Raw genomic sequence first — 23179 nt, 5'->3', positions numbered from 1 at the left:
AGGTTAACATATTTAACTAAGGAACAAATGGTTTTCTTGGAAACTTAGAGACAAATTGAAGGTCAGTTAAGCTTAATATAGAAACTATCACTTCTAAATGATCATTTTCCACCAAGTTTATTTCATTCATCAAAACATCCTCCTTAAAATATTAACTGGACATTTGCTCTTCAACACATGCAATATAATACTACTATTTGTGTCCAGTATCAACACTGCAAAAACTCAGTCTTAAAAAACAAGAAAAAAATACAAAAATTAGGTAAATGTTGCTTAAAATAAGATAAATTATCTGCCAACAGAACAAGAAAATCTGGCTTGTCAATACTTCCCAAAACAATTAAAAATACTCTTAAAAAAGAGGAATTCTCTGGCATAAAAACTAAGAATTATCTTACCTTTAAAAAAAAAAAAAAAGCATATGTGTACTCAATTTAAGATTTTTAATCTTACTTAGATTTCAGTTTTTGCAGGGAATATATGTTTTGTCTATGTGCTGTCTCTTAGTTGCTAAAAGTAAGATCTATTAAATAATCTGTTACACTAAAAAAGAATAAAATAAATGAGTGATGAAGAGCAGTTTGAATCATAAAGTCCAGTTTTCTGCTGTTATACTGGGTTGAGCTGTAAAAACTTGGCAATGAAATGTTTATTTGGGGGAATTTTTGAGGAATGATCACACATTAAGGGTATTTAAAGTCACATACGTTGTAAATGTGTGAATTGTTCGCGTCATTGTCACCTGCGAGTTGTTTACCTGCATGACCAAAACCTACTTTATAAGGTCCAACGTGTGAATTGTTCTGAAACCATGTAGATAGGAAGATGATGTGTGAGAGCACCTCCCCTGTTCAGAGATGTTTAGTCCAGTTTAACCTACAAAGCGTCCCTGACACTTCTTGTTTTGTGATGTAGTTATCATATCTGGTGGAATCAGTGCTGACAATTATAAAACATGTTACACTAGTGAGGTAATTCACATAAAAATCTCCTGGGTTTTTCACTCATCAGCAGTCTCCCAACAAACGTGATATTTGCGTTGCAATAGTTTATGATTAATCAGTTCAGTGAACTTTTAAGCCCCAAAACAGCTTCTTCAATACATTCCCACATATTGCTGATGTATAGCTTCATTTCTTGAGCACTTCATGCCACGGGCAACACAAAGTGCTTTACAAGATAAAATCAAGTTATAAGGATTAAAACAAACAGTGGATAAAAAGGCATTTAAAAATAATAGACATAAGCTCTTTCCACACACTCACACACAAGGACATAGAGCAAAGAACCCCCCCACACCCACCCACATTCCCCGAAAAACATCATTCCCTGAATACTGTCTCTTTAACTGAATGCTGGTTAATAAAACAACTAAAAACATTAATTAAGTGATAAAAATTCTGACTTAACCAGCAGTTGTGTTTAATTTTTCACATATTTGAGCCGATTTTTACACTCTCCATTTCATTGTCTCCTGAACTGCTGTTGATGCGATGCACACATTGTTTGCTTGGTTAATGTGTTCATGTTGCTGAACAATAATGGAAAATGTGCCTTGGAGCACCTCTGAATGAAGCCTGACTGATCAGATATAATTACGCCTTCGCTTCATCCTGCATAAAGTTTTTATCATAATTGTTGTGACATAATAACACAATAACACATTATAACATATTATAATTGGAGCTGATTGTCCAAAGAAGAATGCTGCACAAGCTGATGAAGATGATGGACGATTCTTCACACCCTCTCCACAACACAGTGATGAAACAACAAAGTGTGTTCAGTGAGAGGCTTCTTCAGGTCTGATGCAAGACTGAAAGATACAGAAGATCATTCCTGCCAGCAGCCTCCGGAACAAGACCTCCTCTAGTTAATTATTATATACTACAATACAGAATTTCCCTTTGGGGATTAATAAAGTGTTTTTCATTTAATTTTCATTTCATCTAATTTTCATTTCATTCATAACAGCTGTCTACTTACGATTGGAAAAGTGAACTCTTGGTGTCCTTCAGTAGCTTTGGTGGCGTTTTGTGTTTCAGGTGTGTTACACACAGGGGAAGTACATCCAGGTCAGAGTTCACAGCGAGGTGTATGACCCCCTGACACGCCAGCACAACACTACCAACGTCTTCCACTACACCTTTGCGTCAGATCGTGACGTTCCCAACATCGTTCCCAAGACATATGGAGGTGAGCCCTGCGATATTCTCACAATGGTCCACTATGTTGTTAACGCTCATTCAGGTTTAGCCAGGTTTTTAATGACTTATGGCCAGAAGTTCTTACATTTTTGTATTTTAGTTCATCTGGTCTCTCTTTGTAAAAGATTGGACATGAAATGTTGAAGATCTTAATGGCAGAAAAATGACAAACTTTTTACATGTCATAGAAAATCAGTTTTCTAGAGTTTAAACTATATAATTCAAACATGATTTAAATGGATGTGTGCTTGTTTGTTGTATGTGTCTGAACAGAATCGATGCTGTACCTGGACGGGAAAAGACATTTCAATCAAACAGTGGAAGCCTGAGAGATGCACGATGCCCCGACTAAAGCCTTTTACTGTCTCACCAACAAGCCAACAGGGCGTATCAGCTGAGACAAACAAACGCAGTTACCGTGCTTTACACCTTTTTTAAAAAAATTTTTTTTTTTTACATCACTATTACAGCATCTACAAGATAATTATGGTTGATTTTCCTGTTTTGTTCTGGCTGTTTACACACTGTCTTTGCATAACATTACCGAAAAAAGAGGAAAAACCAAAAGTGTTCTTTTTATATTCCTTTTGTCCACTAAGTTTTCTTTCTACAGCATTTTAAGCTACTCTTGGCTTTGTGCTTCCCAACAAACACACAAGTTAATAAAGTAAAAGCTTCTGTTTTTGTTATCTCTCATACATATCTGATTTATTCATACTGTTACACTATAGCATGTTACATTTTATATTCTGCTGTCGTTTATATCACAAATTGTTTTTATTTTATTTTTTATTTGTTCTTTCTGAATGTGTCAGAGTGCTGCTGGAGGGATGAGGTTCAAGTGATGTTTATACTCAAATGCTATAAATAAATACTTATCTATCTCAACCTTAACATTACCCCGTTTGTTTTTTGTTTTAAACGTACATTAGCTTATTTGGCAAATAAAAAACATAAGAATAAATCAAATACGACCTTTACCATTAATTTAAATCTCTGAGTAAAATAATAAAACATCTATTTGGTAATATAAACATTTACATTGTCCTCTTGTTAACATGTTAAACAAACCTTGTTCCTATAACAAGGGGGATGCAAATAACAACATAAAAGGACATTTTTATGTGGAGATCTGTAACACCCTTTACCATCTTTTCATTGCCTTCAACTTAGCTCTGCTTCAAATTATGGACCAAAAGACCCTCAAAATAAATGATTTAACAGAAAGTTAACTATAACCAAGTGCTTAAACAAAATATATGTATTTTTAGAGATTACTTTGGTTTATTTACAAGATTTGATATAAGAAATACTCTATTTTCTGTTTCTATACTTAGTTTTACATCTTTTAATTTTTTAACACAGTAAATATAGTTTTAAAATGTTTTGAGAGAAGAGAAATGAGTGATTCTGCAGCTGTTTTTCATTACCTATTTTCCACAAACATGACTCCTCTGAAAAGATACAGTATTATACACATCATCTTAAACTGACAAATAATAGGAAAGTTTTGATGCCATAAATTCTGTTGTATTTTCTGAGCTTTTTGGGCTTATTCAACTCTGAATTTCTAATTATGGAGTGTCTAATCACTGCTTGGTATTTATAATGTTTTTATTTATTTATTTTCACACGTTGCAGAAGCACTTTGTGACCTTGTGTCTGTGAAAAGTACTATATAAATAGTCTTATCTTATCTAAATAGATATATGTTCTACTCAAATATAATAACTGCAATTGTTTATTTCCTTATTACGTTAGTGGCTGATTTTTTAAAATATATTCTGGTAAATTCATGAGCAAATTTTAATTATATAATAAAAAATTTAGATTAAAAAATTGGGGTGAAAAAAAAGTGTGTGCTCTTCTAGGAAGCTATAAACCCAGTCCGGAAATGATCTTCATTTGTTGTTGCCCACCGGCGCCAGTTACCAAACGGACACCAGTAGGTAATTAGCAGATAAACAGGTGTCATTAATCCTCCTCTGAGTCAGATCGCGGCTGTCTACTATGAAAGCCATGATAGCAATCATATCCAACGCACTTTGTAGGATCACTGGCAAAAATGTGGTGAGTGGTTTGGAGGGTTTGACGTCGAGCTTCAGAGCGGGACCGGTCCATGCTAACCGCTAGCCTGGCTGATGTGAAGGTGGCTGACCTTGTGAGCTGTGGCTAATGTTAGCCCTGCTGGATAGTTTCACTCCTCATTTATTATTTTGCATGTTTTAGGGGACGTAAGGACAATTATGTTCACATAACGCTGCTGAGTGAACTAATGTTTTCATTCATTCTGTGCACGGTTAAACAGTGAAACCCGGGAGCTAACTCTGCGACGGCACTTTATATAAATATACTGTTTCTAACCTGGATTATTCCTGCGTGTGTGTGTGTGTTTGTGATTTTATAGGTTTGCTTTCCTCAAACGGCACACCAAACTTGCACTGCTACAGATGCACAGATGTGACTGGGTTGGGTCCACACTAAGGTCCAGTTTGGACCAGTGTGTTTACATAATAAATCCCATATATCATTTAAAGTATTCTGAAGTAAAAGTTAATATAGTCTGTTCATAGAGTAGCATTGTCGTATTTTGTACATGCAAACATCTTAGTTACGTCTTCTACTTTAATGACCCTGATGGAAACCTGAAGATGGACCTAGTTTTAAGGTTTCTGAACAAGCTGTGCAGGTGTGAGTAAGAGTTGGTGCAAATGGTGAAAAATCAAGGCATGGCTGCACAGGTGATCAGAAACCTTGATGATGTTGTGCACAATGATTTTAAAAAATGCCAAACTGGATTCTTAAGCTCTTCCAAAAGCATTTACACAATCCAAAATCTACAGATAAGTGTGGGTAAATGTCTAATGTCTCTGATTGAAGCATATCGGTGCATCTCTGTCAGAAGCATGTCTGTGTTGTGGTGTGTCAGTGCCAGCAGGTTCCTACGGACACTAGAAACAAGTATATCAAATTTTCATGTTGAACATCCTTTTTGTTGTGTGAATCACTTTCTGATCCTTAAAAAAAAAAAAAAAAAAAAAACCCCTTTCAATGTGAGTGACTGTAGGAACCCCGCTAGTTTACTGCCAGCTTTCACCTTCCTGCCTGCTGCTTTCCTGCCTCCATTCTTCACAAACACAACATTCAACAATCCCCATTTATTTCTCGCTTCTCTCCCTCCTCTCCCTCTCCCCTGCACCTGAACCCTAGGGAGCCCAAACAGTGTCGGAGGTAAGCAGCTGCTGATGTTTGTCTTTAGGCCTGATCCTTCACTTCCTTCCCTCTGCAGTGATGTCGTTTCCCAGAGAGCTTTTCTGAAGCGCAGCTGAAAGAAGTCAACCTCATGGTGTTAAACTTGAGTTTCCCTTGTGTTTGTGCACTCTGTTTTATCAAGTGTCATTTAAATCGCTAATTTAATCATTTTAAATATGCATTTATCAGTAGAGAGAGTCTCCTGCAGCAGTTCTGTTACCAATAAGCTGCATCAGTGATATTTCACATCAGCACAACATATGTTCATATTTGGTGTACTTTTCTAATTATGAGTTAAATTAATCATTCATTCATAATAATCCTGTACTATTTAACACAGAATTATCTGAAAATAAGAATTATATTCCATTGCATTACTAATTGGAGTACAGATGGATTTGATTGGAGAGCATTTATTTAGACTTGCGTCAAACTTGTACTTTCTGTTTAAACTCCCTTTATGCTGGGAATTGTCTTTGCATAAATAAATGAATTGAATTTTTTTTAGGTCACGTTTTGACAGTTTATTTATATATTTAGAAATAATTTTGCTCGGCTTTTCTGAAAAAGAAAAGTCTGAACCACAAGTAAAAAAAAATTGGTCTAGTTCTTCTACTTGTAATGAATTTTTTTTTCCAGATAAATTAATCTGTTTTTCGCATCTAAATGACTAAAACCAGCAGATATTTAATTCTTTATTTATTCTTTGGTTAAACGTTTCTTTCAGCAGTTTTATTTCCTGCAGATGGAGCATCTTGTCTGGAATATTGCGGAGCTTTTTACTGATTAATCCTCTAATCTGACATAAAGTTGTGCTGGTGGGGAAGTCGCACACACAGCATAGACACTGTTGGGCTGGTATCAGTCTCCATGTTCCTGCAGTGTGTTCTCATCGTTTTAGACCCCAGTCGTCATGTTTTTCTCCATCTAGCTGTTGCTTCTGCTGTTTCACTTGTAGACGTCTCCCCACCTGTAGCTCCTGTAGAGCTCCTCTGGGTGTGCTGTGCTCTGGTCTGACTGGTTGGCTCCTGTGTTCCCCAGCTGCTGATTGACCTGTCAGACTACGTCAATCTAACTTCACCGGCGGCGCCCGCCTTGGCACTGACCCAGCGACAACCACCTAAACCACCACCAGTCAGTACTAGATCGACTGCTACACAGTTAGTTAGCATCCAGACCGACCAGCTAGACAGACCAGTAAGGACTCCTGTGGCATCCTGGGTGTGTGTATGCTCACTAACAGGGCTGGGGAACTTAACCACAGCTTTTTGCGAAGCTTATTTGGTAACTTGTTTCTGGGAAATGCATTAAATCACTAACTGAAGATGCTAAATAAGAAAAGAACGACTGAAATTTGTCTTCTAATCGCTTGATGTCCGTGTTTCTGTCCATCTGGATCTCTCTTTCTACTTCTGCTTCTCTTGCTTCCTTCATTTCTCCTGTTTGTTCCTGGATTTCTGTATCTTTCCTCTAAAGCTTTCAGTTCCCATCTTTGAATTTCTGAGGGGTCTTTTTGTTTTTTTCCTGTATAAATATAAATATTCCTTGATGGATTTTTTTTTTTTCTCACGGTAGATTTCTTCTGTCTTTTATCATTTCTATATTTCTATCTGCATTTCTCTGTCTTTTGACATTTATCTCGCTTTCTTTCTCTTCCATTATAAACTTCCACCTTTCTGTTGGTCTTTCTTTAATTTTGTCTGGATTACTTTCTGTGTCTTCAAAATTTCTGCTGTTGCTCCTCAGATTAAGACTGTTATCTGGATTTTTTATTTGCTTTTTTATACCTTTTTGTTTTTAAACAATCTGTCTTTCCCAAAAACTGTAACTTCTGCCTTTGTGGTTTTCTGAGTGTTTCTGCATTAATTTGTTACATTAAATTCTAATGTATTTCTCATATCTGATAACGAAGTACAAAATTTTTCATTTTATAAAGCAGAAAACCAACTTTTTCCATTTATCTGTGGCAGCATAATATAGTTTATAGTTTAATAATATAAATATTTGGTGATCTCGGGATGTGATGAGGACTGTAGTTATCAAGTTTTACACTAATATGCTGAACTTTTGAGTTTTACTATTAATGGTTTTAAACTATTAATGGTTAATTAAAACTCTTGCAACGTTTGCAATCACGATTCATCACAGCTTTCAGCTGAAAAAAAAACTTTTTATAATTGTTCCATTAAAAAATGTAGCAAAGGAAAATACTTTTTGATTTCCCTCTACTGATGTAAAACTCCAGTTAAGTGCTCAGTAATGCTGGGATGAAGAACGTAAACGTCAATCAGTGAATTTGGAAACGACATTATTTTTTAAGCACACAGACCTCTGAAGTGGCCGAGGATTGGCTTATCGTTCTCCCACCCTGTTACTGACCTCAACTTGATCAGTTGCAGCGTAGACCAGCAGAGCCAAACCTGATCCCTGCCTTGTCTAATCCCACTAACACCCCCCCCACCTGCTGTGAAGAAGAGGGCAGCTTCCTGCTGCTTGCTTTGGAAGACGTGTGTGTGATTTAAGTAGCGTTACGATGTTACTGCAGTCCCTGTCAACGAAGGTAATTGTTCCTGACGTGTTTTTCAGGGCGGCAGAGTCGTCGTCGCCCGCTCCTTTACTGACTTCACTCCTCAGGTGACCTTTGACATCAAGGTGAGTCCAGACTCTAATCAGTCTGACGCTAAGCTCAGTTCTCTGTCTCTGAAGAGGTGTTACTGTACGCGCTGAAACAGCAGCTGTATGTGGTGTTGTTGCGCCGGGAAGGTGTGTGGTGTGACGAGAGCTTTGTCTCCGGTAGAAATGCGATGTGCACCGCCTGGAGGAGGGTCCTCCAGAGAAGGCGGAGCTTACCAGGGAGCAGGGCCTGCAGTATTACCGCACCATGCAGACGGTGAGGCGCATGGAGCTCAAAGCCGACCAGCTCTACAAACAGAAGATCATCAGGGGCTTCTGCCACCTGTACGATGGACAGGTAGCTACAAACAGAGATGTCATTCAGTGTAAAGTTTCCTGCTGATACAGGCGGCTTTTAATTATTGTCTAAAACACGATGGTTTTCCACATCAGCACATATAACTGGTTCTTACCTGCTTGTAAAGTCACGTCTCATTTAACTAAGGCAAGTAGCAGGAGTGTGAAGGGAGAGAAAAAACATCCTTCAGCAGCTTGTTGAACCACTTTTTAGTGCCGATAACTTGAAGTTGTTGTTTTGTGTGTTGTCTCAGTGTTGATGATGCACAGGTCTTTTTAGGTCCTGTCAGAGGATTTCAGGCAGGTTTAGTTCTGGATTTTGGATCAAACACCTTGATTCATTTCTCTTTTTGTTTTTTTGTTTTCTGTTGCAGAATTGAGGTTTTGTTTGGGATCATTGTTTTGTTGTTTGACAACTAAATGTGGCTGAAAATGGATCAGACAGATGGTCTCACTTTTCACGCCGGAATACTTTCAGATAGAAAGTTCAGGATTTGTTCATTGAGTGCAAAGTGTCCAGGTCCTGGAACATACCAGCTCATCAGCCCTCCACCAGCGTGTGGGACAGTTAATATGAGGTGATGTACTTTTTCACCGCAGGCGGACCAGACCTCACCGCTTTGCTCTCCTCTTTCTGAAGGATGTTGTTCCAGAAGTCATGTTGTTTATTTGTTAAGATGCAGCTTTGCAAGCTTGTGTTCAGCCGCTGCCACACATGTTCAGTCTTTTTCTTTTATTTAAGTATTTTTAGTAACATTTTTTCATTTAACATTTAGATTTATGCGTTTTTACATGTTTGAGTGAAAACAAAAAGGTAAAATAACAAAGTTGGAGGAAAGAAAAGGAAAACAAAAAGAGAAATCCTTCACTTTTTTTGTTCTGTGTTTTTCTAGTTGTACTTTCATAAACTTTAACATTTAGCTTGTTAACGAAGGTCTGAATAGTCTGAGATGTAGCTTTTGGGATTTCTGCAGTTTCCCTGAGCGCTGCATGTCTGAACTTCCTGGGACGTCCACTTCTGGGACGTTTTTGCACCTTTCTTCAATGTTTGGAAACGACCTCATAGCCTTTTACCAGACAGATGGGCTAGAACAGTTGCTGATGTCTTTCCTCCTTTGCACTGTGTGAACAAACACCCCTAAACTGGGAAAGCATCTTGTTTTTCTGCAGGCGATCACACAGATGATGATGATGATGATGATGAGTTAATAAAGTTCATTTGATTAGTTTTTATTTAGATTATGTACCAAGAAATAAAAAATGTTATTACTCTTTCACGTGACTGCATGAATAACTACAGAAACGACATGGAACAAGCGTATTTACCTCCATTAAACTGCAGAAGCAGAGTCCACCTCTTTGACCTGGGCACGATCGCTCTTCTGCGCCATCACAGTCAAGGTGAACGATACGGGCTTCGTGTTAACACGGCAGCAATATTTAGTAAATTTGTTATTATTTAGTAGGGCTGTGACGATATGCTTTTGTCCCAATTCGATTCCGATGTTTTTTGGGTGCCGATTCAATTTAAATTGTGATTCTCACAATTCTTCGATATTGCAGATTTTTGTAGATTAAAAGCAAAAAAAATGTGCAAAACTTTTTTTTTTTTAATTTGCTCCTCATTTTTTTTTTTTTTTATTTCAATGAAGAAAAAAACAACACAGTAGCCAGATCATCATTCTGCTGCTAAAATAACCAAGAAAACAAGAAAATAGATACACAAAAACAATGAAACGGACAAATATTTTATATTGCATTATTTTTATTTTTAAAAAATTAAGAATTTTTTTTTTTTTAAATAAAAATTGATTTTTGAAATTGGCAAGCAAAAAATCCCGATATTCGATTTATTGATCTGCTTTTCCCTCTCTTATTACTTTTGATAGGAATGCGTATTGTAGTGTGGTGGCACGGTGGTGGAGTGGTTAACACTGTGGCCTCACAGCTAGAGGGTCGCTGTTTGAGCTCCGGCTGGAGGGAGTTATAAACGGTGGCGTTGCATGTTCTCCTAATGCATGCCAGGGTTCTCGCCGGCTTCCTCCCACCATCCAAACACACACATGCATGTTAGGTTAATTGGTGACTCTATTGTTCCTAGGAGTGTGTGTGAATGATATTTTGTCTCTCTGTGAGGGACTGGCGACACGTCCAGGGTGTACCCGCCTCTCGCCCAATGATTGCTGAGCTAGACTCCAGCTTCCCTGCAACTCCTAATTGGACTAAGTGGTTAAGAAATGAATGAAGGATAAATTCTATTAATTTAAACATTTTAGTCCAGAAAAAAAAATCTCATATTTTCCATTTAAAACACTCTATACACATGCCAGGTACTGAAAGTTATATTCTTCCTCCACAGGAAGCGTGTGCTGCAGGCATCGAGGCCGCCATCAACTCCTCCGACCATCTGATCACGGCCTACCGAGCCCACGGATACACGTACACCCGCGGCGTGTCGGTGAAGGAGATCTTAGCTGAGCTCACTGGTGAGAACAGAAGCTAAATAACTCGCAAGCAGTTTGCTCGATGATGATGATGATGACATGCCTTCACCCCTTTTACTGATGGTTCCCCTTTCAGGTCGGAAAGGGGGCGTGGCCAAAGGGAAGGGAGGATCCATGCACATGTACGCGCCACATTTCTATGGCGGCAACGGCATCGTGGGCGCACAAGTAAGCACACGAAACGTCACCGCTGCAACATCTTGTTACCTTTATCTGGAATTAACTGAACTGAACTCTCCAGGTGCCTTTGGGCGCAGGTATTGCTCTGGCCTGCCAGTACCAAGGCAATAATCAGGTGTGTGTCACGCTCTATGGAGACGGAGCGGCCAATCAGGTGAGCTACAGAGCAGCACGCAAAATCCAGATATTTTATTCTTTATAAATCCTCCCAGTTAAATGTCTTACATTTTGCATTAAATAGATAAATAAGTAATTAACACTGCTGAAGGTAGTAATGATATATATATAAAAAACAAAACAGAATAAAACAGTTTTCTATTGAATACATTAGATGTCAGAGTTGGTGCGATCACGTGTCGTTTTGTCCGATTCAATCAGGGCCAGCTCTTTGAGTCATTCAACATGGCTGCTCTGTGGAAGCTGCCTTGCATCTTCATCTGTGAGAACAACAAATACGGCATGGGAACGTCGGTGGAGAGAGCAGCCGCCAGCACAGACTACTACAAGAGAGGAGACTTCATACCGGGACTTAGAGTGAGACGCACACACACTACTTTGCTACTTTAAATGGAGAAATGTTGACAGAAATGTAAAGAAACTCTGGCGGTCTGAAGCATCGGCTGCTTCGTGCCTGTTGGCCGTACGCTGCAGCTGGCCCGTACAGACCCAGACTATAACAGGAGGAGGCTGACGGCCCGTCCTGGCAGTTGCAGGTGTGAGCATGCATACAGCTGTCTGATGCTCATGTATGATACTGCACACAAACCGTGCAGGCAGAAAGGCTGCACATTAGACTGATGTCAGATATCACTGAGATGTTTCAGACTAACTGAATGAAATCCATCTAATGATGATGCTGGTCTCCTCTGTAGGTGGATGGGATGGACGTCCTGTGTGTCAGGGAGGCCACAAAGTTCGCTGCAGATTACTGCAGATCTGGAAAGGTAAGTTAAAGTCAGTTTTCAGAATAATTGACAGAAACTTTTCTATTTTTTTTTTCTAACAGCTTAAAGTTTTGCCTTTTGATGTTAAAGTGGTTTAATTTTCAGATTAACTTAAATTCCTGGTTTTAGATTCTCAATGTCAGTCTTAGTTTGTCCTCTTATTACTGCTGTAGTGAACAAATGCTGGAAAAACAAACAATAGTTTTTATTTTAAATGAAGTAAAAAGGATTATAAGTAATGTGAATTAACCATCAAGCTGTAGACAGTAAGGTCTGGTCATAGTTTTTCTTGCATCCTGTCTCTTCTCCGAGTGCTCTCCAGACAGTAAAAGACAATCTAATCTTGTCTTCTGTACAGCTCTGTCCCCCTCTCTTTCTACTCCTCTTGTTTTTATGTTTTCCTTTTGTGTTTGTGCTGAATCAGCAGTAGTAAAGTAGAATGGAGCTGTGATGTGATGCTCTGCGCTGGAAAAGTTGCTGGTTTCTCAGCCTTGCAGCTCCGTTCTACTTTACCATGGCTGATTCAGCTGAACAGCTTCAGGAATGTACCTAAAGAATATGTCAGTGTGGCATTAACATGAGTGAGAAGCTGAAAACTTATGTAGTGTTGCTCTAGATAACAGGAGGAACACAGTTATCATTAAAATTCCTGTATTTGTTGCAATGAAATGAGAAAATATCTGCGAGACGAGTTTGTGTTTTCATCCTTCTGTCAAAAGAGACGCCAGCTGAGCTGAAATCTGTCCATAGAAAGGATGGAAACTGCAATAATCATGATTATGCCACTAGTGAATGATTAGGTTTGGACTTTTTGACTGTTTTTGGTTTGGTGGGTGCAGCAGGGGTTTTACAGGAAGCCATGTGTCGATCAGTAAATAAACTATCCAGTCTGCATCTGTAGGTGAATGCAAACACTTCAATCCATTTAATGATAGGTCTTTGTTGTGTTGAAATGCTCATATCTGCCACTTTGCTGCTGGTTTGGATGCAGCAGTTTGTATGTAGCTGCAGAAATGACCTGCTGTGTTTTTCAGGGTCCCATTGTGATGGAGCTGCAGACCTACCGTTACCATGGACACAGCATGAGCGACCCTGGTGTCAGGTAAATCATCAGGAACGCTGAGCTGTGGGTCACATAAAGAGACTAAATATAACTGTAATAAATTAAACCCCCCCCCCCCCCCCCCCCCCCACCCACCCACCCACACACACACACACACACACACACACACACACGTCCAAGAGGGAGTTTGGTATCTTCCTACGACTTTACAGATCTAAATAGTTTGTTCTGCCGTGTTGCATCTGGCAGCTATCGCACTCGCGAGGAGATCCAGGAGGTGCGAAGCAAGAGCGACCCCATCTCTATGCTGAAGGAGCGCATGCTCAGCAACAACATGGCGTCTGCAGAGGAATTTAAGGTGAGAGCAGCGCATCAAATCTGTTTACTGACCTTATAATCACTATGGAAGCAGACAGGATGAATGTAGACTTACACACTGTTCTGCTCTTTAGTTTTTGTGTTTTTGTTTTAGAGTCGTAGCAGAAAAGGAAGGAAATTTGTGTTTGTGTGCTCAATTATTTTCATTCAATCCATTAAGACACTTAAGACACGGGTTTTTAACACCAAACTCAGAGGATTTCAGCACATTTTTGAGGATCCATCCCTCGCATTTAGTTGTTCCTCTCATTCTACTGAAGCGCTGTTGTTACAAGTAATACCTCGTTGTCAAGGTGACCCATCGGGTTTTCCAACCATGTCTGTTGGTTTTATTTGAAGGGAGACATAATTGATAAAACATAAATTTCCCTGCCAAGTTTGACCTTTTATTATAAAACCTGATTCCTAATTTATCTAAAATCCAGATAAAACAGTCTGTTTATGATCTACTACTCTGTCCTTTATCTTGTGTTTGGACTATTTTCTTTACAAGTTTCAGGAGTTGATTTGTCTTTCGTCAGGAAATGGATTCTGAGATCCGTAAGGAGGTGGAAGAGGCGGCTCAGTTTGCAACCTCTGATCCAGAGCCACCGCTGGAGGAGCTTTGCAACCACATCTTCTCCAACAACCCGCCGCTAGAAGTCCGCGGGACAAACCCTTGGTCCAAACTTAAGTCTGTCAGCTAGACTCAACCCTGCTAGACACTCCAATAGACTCAGCAGAGCTACAGTCCTTACCGAACCAAGAAAAACACCCCTGACTTTAGATCTCAGCACCTTTAATGGGACTCAGTTTTTACCTGAAACCTGCCAGTATTATTTATTTATAGTTTTATATAGAAACTTATAAGTTATTGTTCCTGCTGAACATCTGACCAGTCTGTTGGTGTCGTTTCAGGATGTGGTCATGTTTGTGTGTGAGCAAATGAGAAAATGCACTGTGTCTATTTGACAGGTGAAATTCTGCAGGGCTGTGCAATAGATGCGCACGAAACGAACAATTGTTTTGAATGACAGGTTCATTATAACTTCCTTCATGTTTAACAGAGATTTTAAAAGGTTATAAAACCAAAATGCAAATTATTTTCAGCGTGTAAAGATGCCATCACGAATATGTCTGTCTGCTTCTTGTGCACTTGCTTTAACTTGCTGCTTTCTAGGTGGACAAAGCGAGTTTGAAACGTCTGAATAAACTGTCACATATTTCTTTTATTTTCTAAAGTGTGGAACCAGTTTAAGATACACAAGTATGAAATGAGTTTATGTAGCACGAAACCAAAGCAAAGCAGATTTGGATTCTCTCTCAGCTTGACGAGATCACCTGGATGCTTCAGTTGTAAAGACGTGCTTTTTACGATGTCCTGAAACAAACTCCAGACTTCCTTCGCTTGGTTTGATTTTGAGCAAAATGAAACAAAACTGATGAGAGATGTTTAAATGGGGACTATTTTGTTATAAAATCTTGTTTTACACTTCAGAAAATGGTAACTTTTGCAGAAGCAGGTGTTTCCAGACTTGTACTGGTGCTTTACATGTATCTGTTAAGGATGGGTTTTAACCGGATGTACAGAATAAAGTTTTTTTTTTTTTTTTTTTTTTTACTTACACAAGTAATTGTAAATGCAGCGAAACACAAATGACAAATCTCCACCCCCTCATGCAATAAAAAAAAAACAAACATAAATCTTGTTGCTTGCTGAAGGACAGATAAGTGTGGAAGGAATTCTTCTGTGCTGGGAAATAAAAACTATTTTTTTTCATGACAAAACTGCAGGAGTGCTGAAATAAGTGACATCCAAAAGGGCCACCTTCCTGCAGGTTTTCAGTGTATCCCTTTTCCGTCACACCTAGCTCACATTAATTGGATCTAACAGCTGATGATTATTTCCACAGTGACTGATTCTTTTGAGTCAGTTGTGTTGTAGCAGAGATACATGGAAGACCTGCAGGATTGTGGCCCTCGAGCCCCGGAGACGGACACCCCTGCCCTAGCTCACGATCACTCACCTGAAGATTATGGGTGATGTTTCATCGACATCTTTGTAGTGAATTTGTACAGAAAATTTTACTGTTTCACTACTAAATGTTGGACACGAGCAGACTGTAAAACTCAATGTAAAATAAATGCTATAACAAACAAGGAAATTTTGTTTCTGTAATTTGAATATTGGTTTGAAATCCAGCCGTATTTAGGAATAAACACATTTAACCCCTGAAATAAAGGCCAGACAAGTTTAATGTTGGAGGAAAAATAAGACCAAATATTTGAAAGAGTAATAAAACTGGCAACTAATGGTGTAAAAATGAAGTTGAGCTGTGTGTGTCGCTTCCATCATCTACCAGCAGATGTCGCTATAAGGCTAAATATAAATGCTACGTACCCAAACTGCAGCAGCTTGTTTTTGTCAAGATGTGTGTAAGGGGACAAAATAACATTTTGACTGTCATTTCTAGTGTATTTCTAGTGTATTAGCCTTTAAATGTAATAGATTAATGTCTGAGTATAAAAATGAACAAAACAGCAAAATGAAAGCAAAGTATTTCATTATAAAAAAAAGTAAAGTCTTTGAAATAACTAATAATCTGAAAGTGAAAAAGAAAAATACATACAATAAAAACAAAAACAAGGTTTTAATTACCTGTCTTTAATCCATTGATTATTAAAACTTCAGGGGGCAACATTAAAAATCACGCACTGTTTTTAACCAACAGAAACAGCAGCGTTGTTACATGAACTGTTTTACTTTCAGTAGTTTTCAGTTTCATTGATCTCTGGGTTTATCTTAATTGTTTATTTGTTATAGAATATTAATTGAAATGTGTTGGTTTCTAGTGCATTTACATGTGTTTTTTATGTTTGTCATTTTTGTGTTTTTTGTCTTTGTTTTTGTGTGTGTGTGTGTGTGTGTGTTTAGGTGCTATTTGTTGTATTCATTTGGTAACTTCCCAATGTTTATGCATTTAGCCTTTATAGCTGAATTTTTGCATCTTATCAACATGTGTGACTATCTGTGTCACTCTGTGGTTTGTGTCTTTTATGCAGAAATCTGTTTGTGTCTCCTCATTTCTTTGATTAGATTTTCATGGCAGTGGTAATCGTACGTGATATTTCTGTTGAAAGGCATCATTCTGCATCTGTTTTTAGATGCTTCGCATGTCTAAGCACTAGTTTTGTATCTCTATTGAAGTTTTCCTGCATCTTTCTGAGATTGTTTACTGTGTTCTTCTTGTGATTGTTTTGCCTGTCGTGTAGAATATCTCCTAATTCCAATCAAATAAATTTGTGTGTGTATTTTTTTTTTTTAATGAATTAATTAATTTCTTTACATTTCTGTGGTTATTTAATGTCTTTCTGCTAATTCTTCTTTTTGTGTTCATGTGGTGTCTCTTTCAAGTCAATTGCTTTTACACATTTCAGTGTCATCTTTGCAATTGTTTAAATTGGTAACTGACTTGTTTAGGTTACTTCTCTTCTCTTTACTGTTATGTTTATGACTTTCACAATTGTTCAGATCTGTTAGGATTTATTTAGGTTGCTTGTTTTGCATTCATTTGATGCTGTTTGTCCTCCTGTCATTACAGATTATTTTCATATTTCTTATTCATATTTGTTCCATATTTGTTTTGGAACATTTAATCCTTTTTTCAGTCACTTTAGCTATGTCAGACTAACACTTGATGACTGTCCTTGTGTTTGTTTGCAGTTTTGTTGTAATTTTTTAGTCAACATAGGGCACAAGAGTTAAACTCCAGTCCTCGAGGGCCAGTATCCTGCAGGTTTTTGTTGTGTTCATGCTCCAACACCCCTGACCAAAATTCACAAATAGGTTGACAAGGAGCTGCTGGATCCATTTGATTTGAATCAGCTGTTTTGTTCGAGGGAAACAAGAAAATCTTGCTGGATACCGGCCCTTGAGGATTGGAGTTTGACACCCCTGACGCAGGTGTTATCAAACTGTGACGTTTCACACGTCTAAACAACACATTTCCAGCAAGAAACCAAACATCATGTCAGTGTAAATACTTTTAAGCTCTTTATTAAGTTTGTTTAAACTTGATAAATCCCTTTCTGGATATTGTTGCTTTCCAAAACAGTTGCTTCTTTAAAACAATAAAGGTTTGGCTGTTTAGAAGCAACATATAAATAAATCTCATATAAAGGAAAATGTTCTGTTTAAATAATAAATAAATAATAAGGGTAACTTCATAAAAACATTCAAAATGATGGTATGGTAACATTGTCCTTGTGTTTGATTACAGCCAGCCCAGTTTTGCTGTAATTTGTAGTCAACGCAGGTGTTATTAAACTGTGATGTTTCACACGTTTAAACACATTTCCAGCTAGAAAACAAACATCATGTCAGTGTAAATACTTTTAAGCTCTTTAATAAGTTTGTTTAAACTTAATAAATCATTTCTGGATATTGTTACTTTATTAAACCCCATCTGTTATGAGCCAAATCATATCAGTCAGTCACTGTCGCCTTGACAACACAAACAAAAGTTTAATAAACCAAACAAAAATTTTATGTTTTTTCTTAACCAAAAAAAAACTTGTTTAGGAGGTACTTGAGAGAAAAAAAAAACATTTTACAAGGGGCACTGTGTTGCAAAAAAGTTGAGAACCGCTTCTCTAAAACAACTCACCGTGAGTCACTTCTCCAGAAGTTCAGAGCGCCGCAGCGGATACGTCACCTCAGGTTGCCGCCTCGCGCTGTGACGCGGGCGTGACGTAGCCGTCTGACGGACAGGTAAGCCGACACCGGCCGCCATATTGGGAAACAACGGAAGTGAGAGAGAGAGAGAGAGAGAGAGAGAGAGAGAGAGAGAGAGAGGTGGAGGGAATCAGAGAAACAGATTAGTCAAGTCGATCAGTTTCCGAGAAAGGGCGTCCTCTTTTTCTTCTCATGTTTGCCTCCGCTGAGGAAGGGGCGGTGTCAGCGCCGCAACAGACCCGGAATTAGCTCGGCTCGGCTCGCTTGGTTCGGTTCCAGCCGACACAAACAGGACTGCTGGTTTAAAACATTTCTGAACACCAAGACAAGGAGAGGAAGTGAGAGAAAAAGCGAGAAGCCGGCTGGACTGAAAGAGTTGACGGAGGGAGGGACGGAAACGGAGCAGAAGAAAAGAGGAATAAAAGTGGAAGATGCCTCTGGCTCAGCTGGCTGATCCCTGGCAGAAGATGCCGGTGGGGGGTACAAATGGAGAGGTGAGACATCCACATGAACACAGACTTTAGTTAGTCCACATGTCAGCAGAGAGACTTGAATCTCTTCAGAGGATGATGTAGTAAAACCCAGGCACCGTGCAGGATGCAGGCAGCTGCTGAAAGCATGAAAACTCACTGCTACAGTTGTGTATTCACATCATTTCATTAAAGAAAAGGCTGAATTTACAACAGTCACTCAAATAACTGGAGACTTAAAAAAGGAACAATAACTAAAAATTTGCAAAAATATAATTTAATAATATAAGACACTGTTGGTTTTTTTTTGTTTTTTTTTATTTAATTGAGTTGAAAAAAAGAAAAAACAAAACAAACAAACAAATGTGTCCTGGACAAATTAGAGCACTTTTCTGTTGAACAGTGGGACAAAATACCTGTCAACAGGTGCAGAAGTCTGACTGAGAGGAACAGAAAACACCTGACTGGAGCGGAAACATTAAACGATTGTTCAACTAAATATTAGTTTATGAGTGATGTAATATGTAATAAATGATCTTATTTGTTTGCATTAAAAAAAAAAAAAATTTCCATTGAACCAGAAGTGGAAAATAATGTAATGATTTTCATAAAATTTTAATTTATTGTTACTTTAGTCAATTTCAGCTTATTTTACAGGCAGCTGTTTATTTCCTTCTTTAATGAAAGGGTATGAGTAAATATGAGAACAACTGTAGGTTGCTTTTAACAGCAGCTGACACCCCTAAAGCTCCCTGATATATTCACAGCTTCCTTCTAGTCTTGCAGCGATTACAGAGAAAAGAGGATATATGTGTAGTGATTTGTTCAAACATGAATGAAAGTACAATATGAGGAAAAAAAGCTTGTAATATAATTCAGACAAGTTTGAAAGTCAGTACTTTGTGACGACACCTTTTCCTTTAACAGTCTGAACTCCTAGATGAGCTTTCTTGTCATTTCTTCCAGCAGTCTTCAGTAATATCTCTCCAGACTTATTGAAGGACTTCCCAAAGCTCTTCTTTGGATGTTCCGTTCTCTGGTGAGATTATCCCAATTGGTGGAAAATTGTTGAATAAAAGAGTGATCCATCCCTACACCAGACCAGTTGTTGTGTCATTTGGTGAATCGCAGCCTTGTCTACCTGTTCTCCTTCCTTAAGATTGACTTCTTGGCATTTCTGATGAGGTTTTAGTGACGATAGATCTGTTGAAAGTTTAGATGCATTAGTTTGATTCTGTTATTCTCTTCATCATGATATCACATCCAAATCTTGTTCATCGGCAGCAGATAGTTTATTTCATTCCTCACACCAGTTTTGTCCTACACTTGTTCAGTTTCAAATATTTTAAAACACCCTGCATATAAAGTTGTGTAAAGTTTCCAGCCAACAGCTCTTTGGGAATTACCTTCTTTTTTTTTGCCCTTTAAATTGTGTTATCTTTGTCACGGTGTCCATTTTCATAGATGCAAATATAGAAATGGGAACAAATTATGCGTCTTTGTGATAGGCAGCGGCTCACAAAAAGCCTCTATTTAAAACTGGTTCTTTACTAAGTTTCCTCTTATGTAACACTGGTTCATTTCTTGGCTTATGTGCCTTTTTGAATGATTGCTCATTCACAGGATGGTGTCAAGTGGATTAATAAACAAAAACTGATTCTTCTAAATATGACTAAGAACAAGAAATAAACTAAAAAAAAATGAGTAAAAAAAAAAAAGAAAAAGAAAGCAGTTAATAATCAAAGAATACCTTTAGGTAGTCTGGGAACTATTGCTCCAGTCTTCTTTAAAACAATAAAAGTCTGGCTGTTTAGAAGCAAACTATAAATGAATCTGATATAAAGGAAAATGTTCTGTTGAAATAATAAATAAATAAGAATAACTTCTTAAAATCATTCAAAATTCTGGCATGGCAACATTGCTCCGCTAAAATAGTTTAATAGTTTCCACCAACACTATAAAATAAACACCACAAAACACACACACACACACACACACACACGTAACCGTACAGTATGAGAAATATGCAAATATCTCTTCAGGAATGTTAAACCACAAGTTCTAGTGGTATTTAACAAATATTCTGCAAAGCGTAAAGAAAGAGGTCTGAAACTGCAGCACAATTAGCCACTTTATTCACCATGCAGAGTCCGAGCGCAGTTCAAGATGTAAAGTTATAATGAGAGCACTCCTGACAGCAGCAACTACCCATGAAGCATCCACAAAGACTTCCTTTTAACGCAGATGTGTATGGGGAACACCGCTAAGTCCCTTGAGATCACTCTCTAAGCACATTGGTATGCACTATATATACAAAAATGAGAGTTACCAGCCACACAAATGCCACAAACCGCACCTTCTGGCAAATATTTACGAAAAAAAGGAAATATCAGCCACATTTTAATGCTGAACTGAGAGGCCCAAAATACCCTGAAGGATAAAAATGTCAGCAGATCATTAGTGACAGCTGCTGCTATCCTTTAAGCTCCTATAAGATCATTATAGTTAACCAAAGACAGATTAAAAAACACACTAAAGTACCCTTTAGAAATATTAAAGTACTTTAACAAGCAGACTTCTGTAAACAACTAGAAACTTTCTACAAATCTCTAATCAGAGAGGTTGAAAATGTAATAATCTGCAAGGGAAGCTCTGTGAACGCACAGAGGCATGAAATAACCAACATGGTGCTGAGTTTCAGAGGAAGCAGAATATTAGATTAAAAAGAACTTGGAAGTATCACTAAAACTTAGTGGAAGTAAAGAGAAGATAACATGCTGTTAATGTTAATGTTGCTTCACACCTCTACAGGAATGTCACACTTCTTCTTCTGGTCCAAATGCAGCTTGGAAAGGCACTAAACCAGTCACAATCAGTACGGTTACATTATGTTTTTTAATTTGGAATTAATTATTCGGAATTAATGTATTCTCCTGTGAGTTTAGATGAAGATAATAATCTGAATTTAAGTTTACATGAAACACGTCCTTACTTAATTCCTCTTTAGAGCGGCGGGTGGGGAAGGGTTCTGATTGGACAGAGGGTGACGTGACGTATGACGTATACCGGAAATAAACAAAGTTGGCTCCCTGCTTCTCGTCTTTTCAGTCGTAACTTGTAAAAACTACATAAGAGCCAGTTTCATCGCTATTTTTTATTATAAATGTGAAGTAGCAGCTCAACACGAGCATACTACTTCACTTTTTACAGCAACTGAGAAGGAGAAGAAATAAAAGACCACCGAACACGGGAGGCAAAACAACGCGCGTCATTGGGACAGGGCAAGGTAATGAGCATGCTCAGAACAACCGGAATTAACTTGGAGCGGAATAAAGGTTTACATGACAGAGGAATTAAATAGTTCAGAATTAAAATGTGAAGAAACCAGCCACCTACATTGGAATTAAGTTTAATCCCGAATAGAAATTTGCATTAGGAATTAAGTGTTTACAAGGTCGTTTTTTACCAGTTTAAATCGGAAATAACTTTTATTAACAGGAAACAAAACTCCCATGTAAACACAGCAAATGATTAAGTTTACATAGGAGTTTTAATTCCTGTCCAATCAGAAGCCTTCTCAACGTGCCGATCCAAAGTGGAATGAAGTCAGGACGTGTGTCATGTAAATCTCCATTCGGAATTAATATTTCCATGTAAACTCGTAAGAAAATACTTTTAAGAATTATTTAAATCCAAATTATTAATTCTGAACTAAACAACATCCTGTAATTGTACACAATGAGGATAAAAAGCACTTGAAAGTATCACTAAAAACTTGGTGGAAGTAAAGAGAACAAAACATGCGGTTAATGTTGCTTCACACCTCTACAGGAATGTCACATGTCTTCTTTCCTGGTCCAAATGCAGCTTGAAAGAGACCCTAAACCAGTCACTATTAGTTATTATATAATCATGATAACTTGAGTTATCTGTTATCCTTTCTATATAATCCTCTCTATCAGCTGGAGTGAACGACTTGTTGAAACAAACAGGAACGATGGATGCATGTTTTACTTGTTGCACATATGCTAATTCTGCCTCCAGTAAAATGAAACAGAAATATGTTTTACGTAATGTTCTTCTATTTATTTCCACTGAAAAGGTGTGGACAATAACCTCATAATGAACCAGTGAACCATTAAGCTCAGGGAACAGAGAGATTATTACGTTTTAATCACATTTATTTGAATGATAGTTAATCATTACCTAGAACTTTATTATAACGACAGCTTTAAAAATCACTTAGATGGAAAACTGCGGCAGTAACACCAGTACTTGAAACAATAAAATCGGCCTATAAATGTAGATGTTATAGTGATGCTTAATCATATTTTGAATAAAGTAAATAATCATTGAACAGTATTGGCTGAGGAATCGCTAACCAAACACTCAGCTAGAGAAGATGTGTTGCAAACTTTTGAAGAAATGTTGCAAACGTTTTGTGGGTTGAATTGTGGTACGTCAGGGGATGTAAGCTGATCATCCGTCATACACACA

The 23179-nt window shown here is 37.9% G+C and overlaps 3 protein-coding genes across 6 annotated transcripts in view; all 3 read left to right on the top strand.

The window, feature by feature from the left end:
- The window catches only part of acot9.1 (acyl-CoA thioesterase 9, tandem duplicate 1), a 21256-nt gene extending 18304 nt beyond the window's left edge, over positions 1-2952 (top strand). For all 3 annotated transcript variants that reach the window (XM_079260028.1, XM_079260027.1, XM_079260029.1), the window contains 2 exons: positions 2046-2196; positions 2481-2952. In XM_079260028.1, the coding sequence (XP_079116154.1) occupies positions 2046-2196; positions 2481-2536 (207 nt within the window). In that variant the 3' untranslated portion in view covers positions 2537-2952. The remainder of the gene's footprint in view (positions 1-2045; positions 2197-2480) is intronic.
- A 1188-nt stretch (positions 2953-4140) lies between these two features.
- On the top strand, positions 4141-15631 carry pdha1b (pyruvate dehydrogenase E1 subunit alpha 1b). 2 transcript variants are annotated; one of them, XM_079259413.1, is made up of 13 exons: positions 4141-4277; positions 5418-5438; positions 6501-6656; positions 8046-8111; positions 8257-8430; positions 10789-10915; positions 11010-11101; positions 11175-11267; positions 11492-11647; positions 11986-12057; positions 13092-13159; positions 13370-13478; positions 14020-15631. In XM_079259413.1, the coding sequence occupies exons 1-13, from the start codon at positions 4218-4220 to the stop codon at positions 14182-14184; spliced, it is 1359 nt and encodes a 452-aa protein (XP_079115539.1). In that variant the 5' UTR covers positions 4141-4217; the 3' UTR covers positions 14185-15631. The 2 variants fall into 2 exon arrangements, with proteins under 2 accessions (XP_079115539.1, XP_079115540.1); XM_079259414.1 differs by lacking the exon at positions 5418-5438.
- Positions 15632-18581: 2950 nt separating this feature from the next.
- rps6ka3b (ribosomal protein S6 kinase, polypeptide 3b) overlaps positions 18582-23179 on the top strand; it is an 84486-nt gene continuing 79888 nt past the window's right edge. The window contains exon 1 of the mRNA XM_079260094.1: positions 18582-18706. Coding sequence (XP_079116220.1) covers positions 18644-18706 — 63 coding nt within the window. The 5' untranslated portion in view covers positions 18582-18643. The remainder of the gene's footprint in view (positions 18707-23179) is intronic.

This window comes from Telmatherina bonti (assembly GCF_933228915.1).
Source record: "Telmatherina bonti genome assembly, chromosome: 20".
Lineage (NCBI taxonomy): Eukaryota > Metazoa > Chordata > Actinopteri > Atheriniformes > Telmatherinidae > Telmatherina > Telmatherina bonti.
This window is presented reverse-complemented; position numbering and strand designations above follow the sequence as displayed.

Excerpts from the sequence above, each read along its gene's own strand:
- pdha1b (XM_079259413.1), top strand. The coding sequence starts at position 4,218 with ATGAAAGCCATGATAGCAATCATATCCAACGCACTTTGTAGGATCACT. Across the intron at positions 11,102-11,174 it reads ACGGCATCGTGGGCGCACAA|GTGCCTTTGGGCGCAGGTAT; the intron begins GTAAGCACACGA and ends TGAACTCTCCAG. Across the intron at positions 12,058-13,091 it reads ATTACTGCAGATCTGGAAAG|GGTCCCATTGTGATGGAGCT; the intron begins GTAAGTTAAAGT and ends TGTGTTTTTCAG.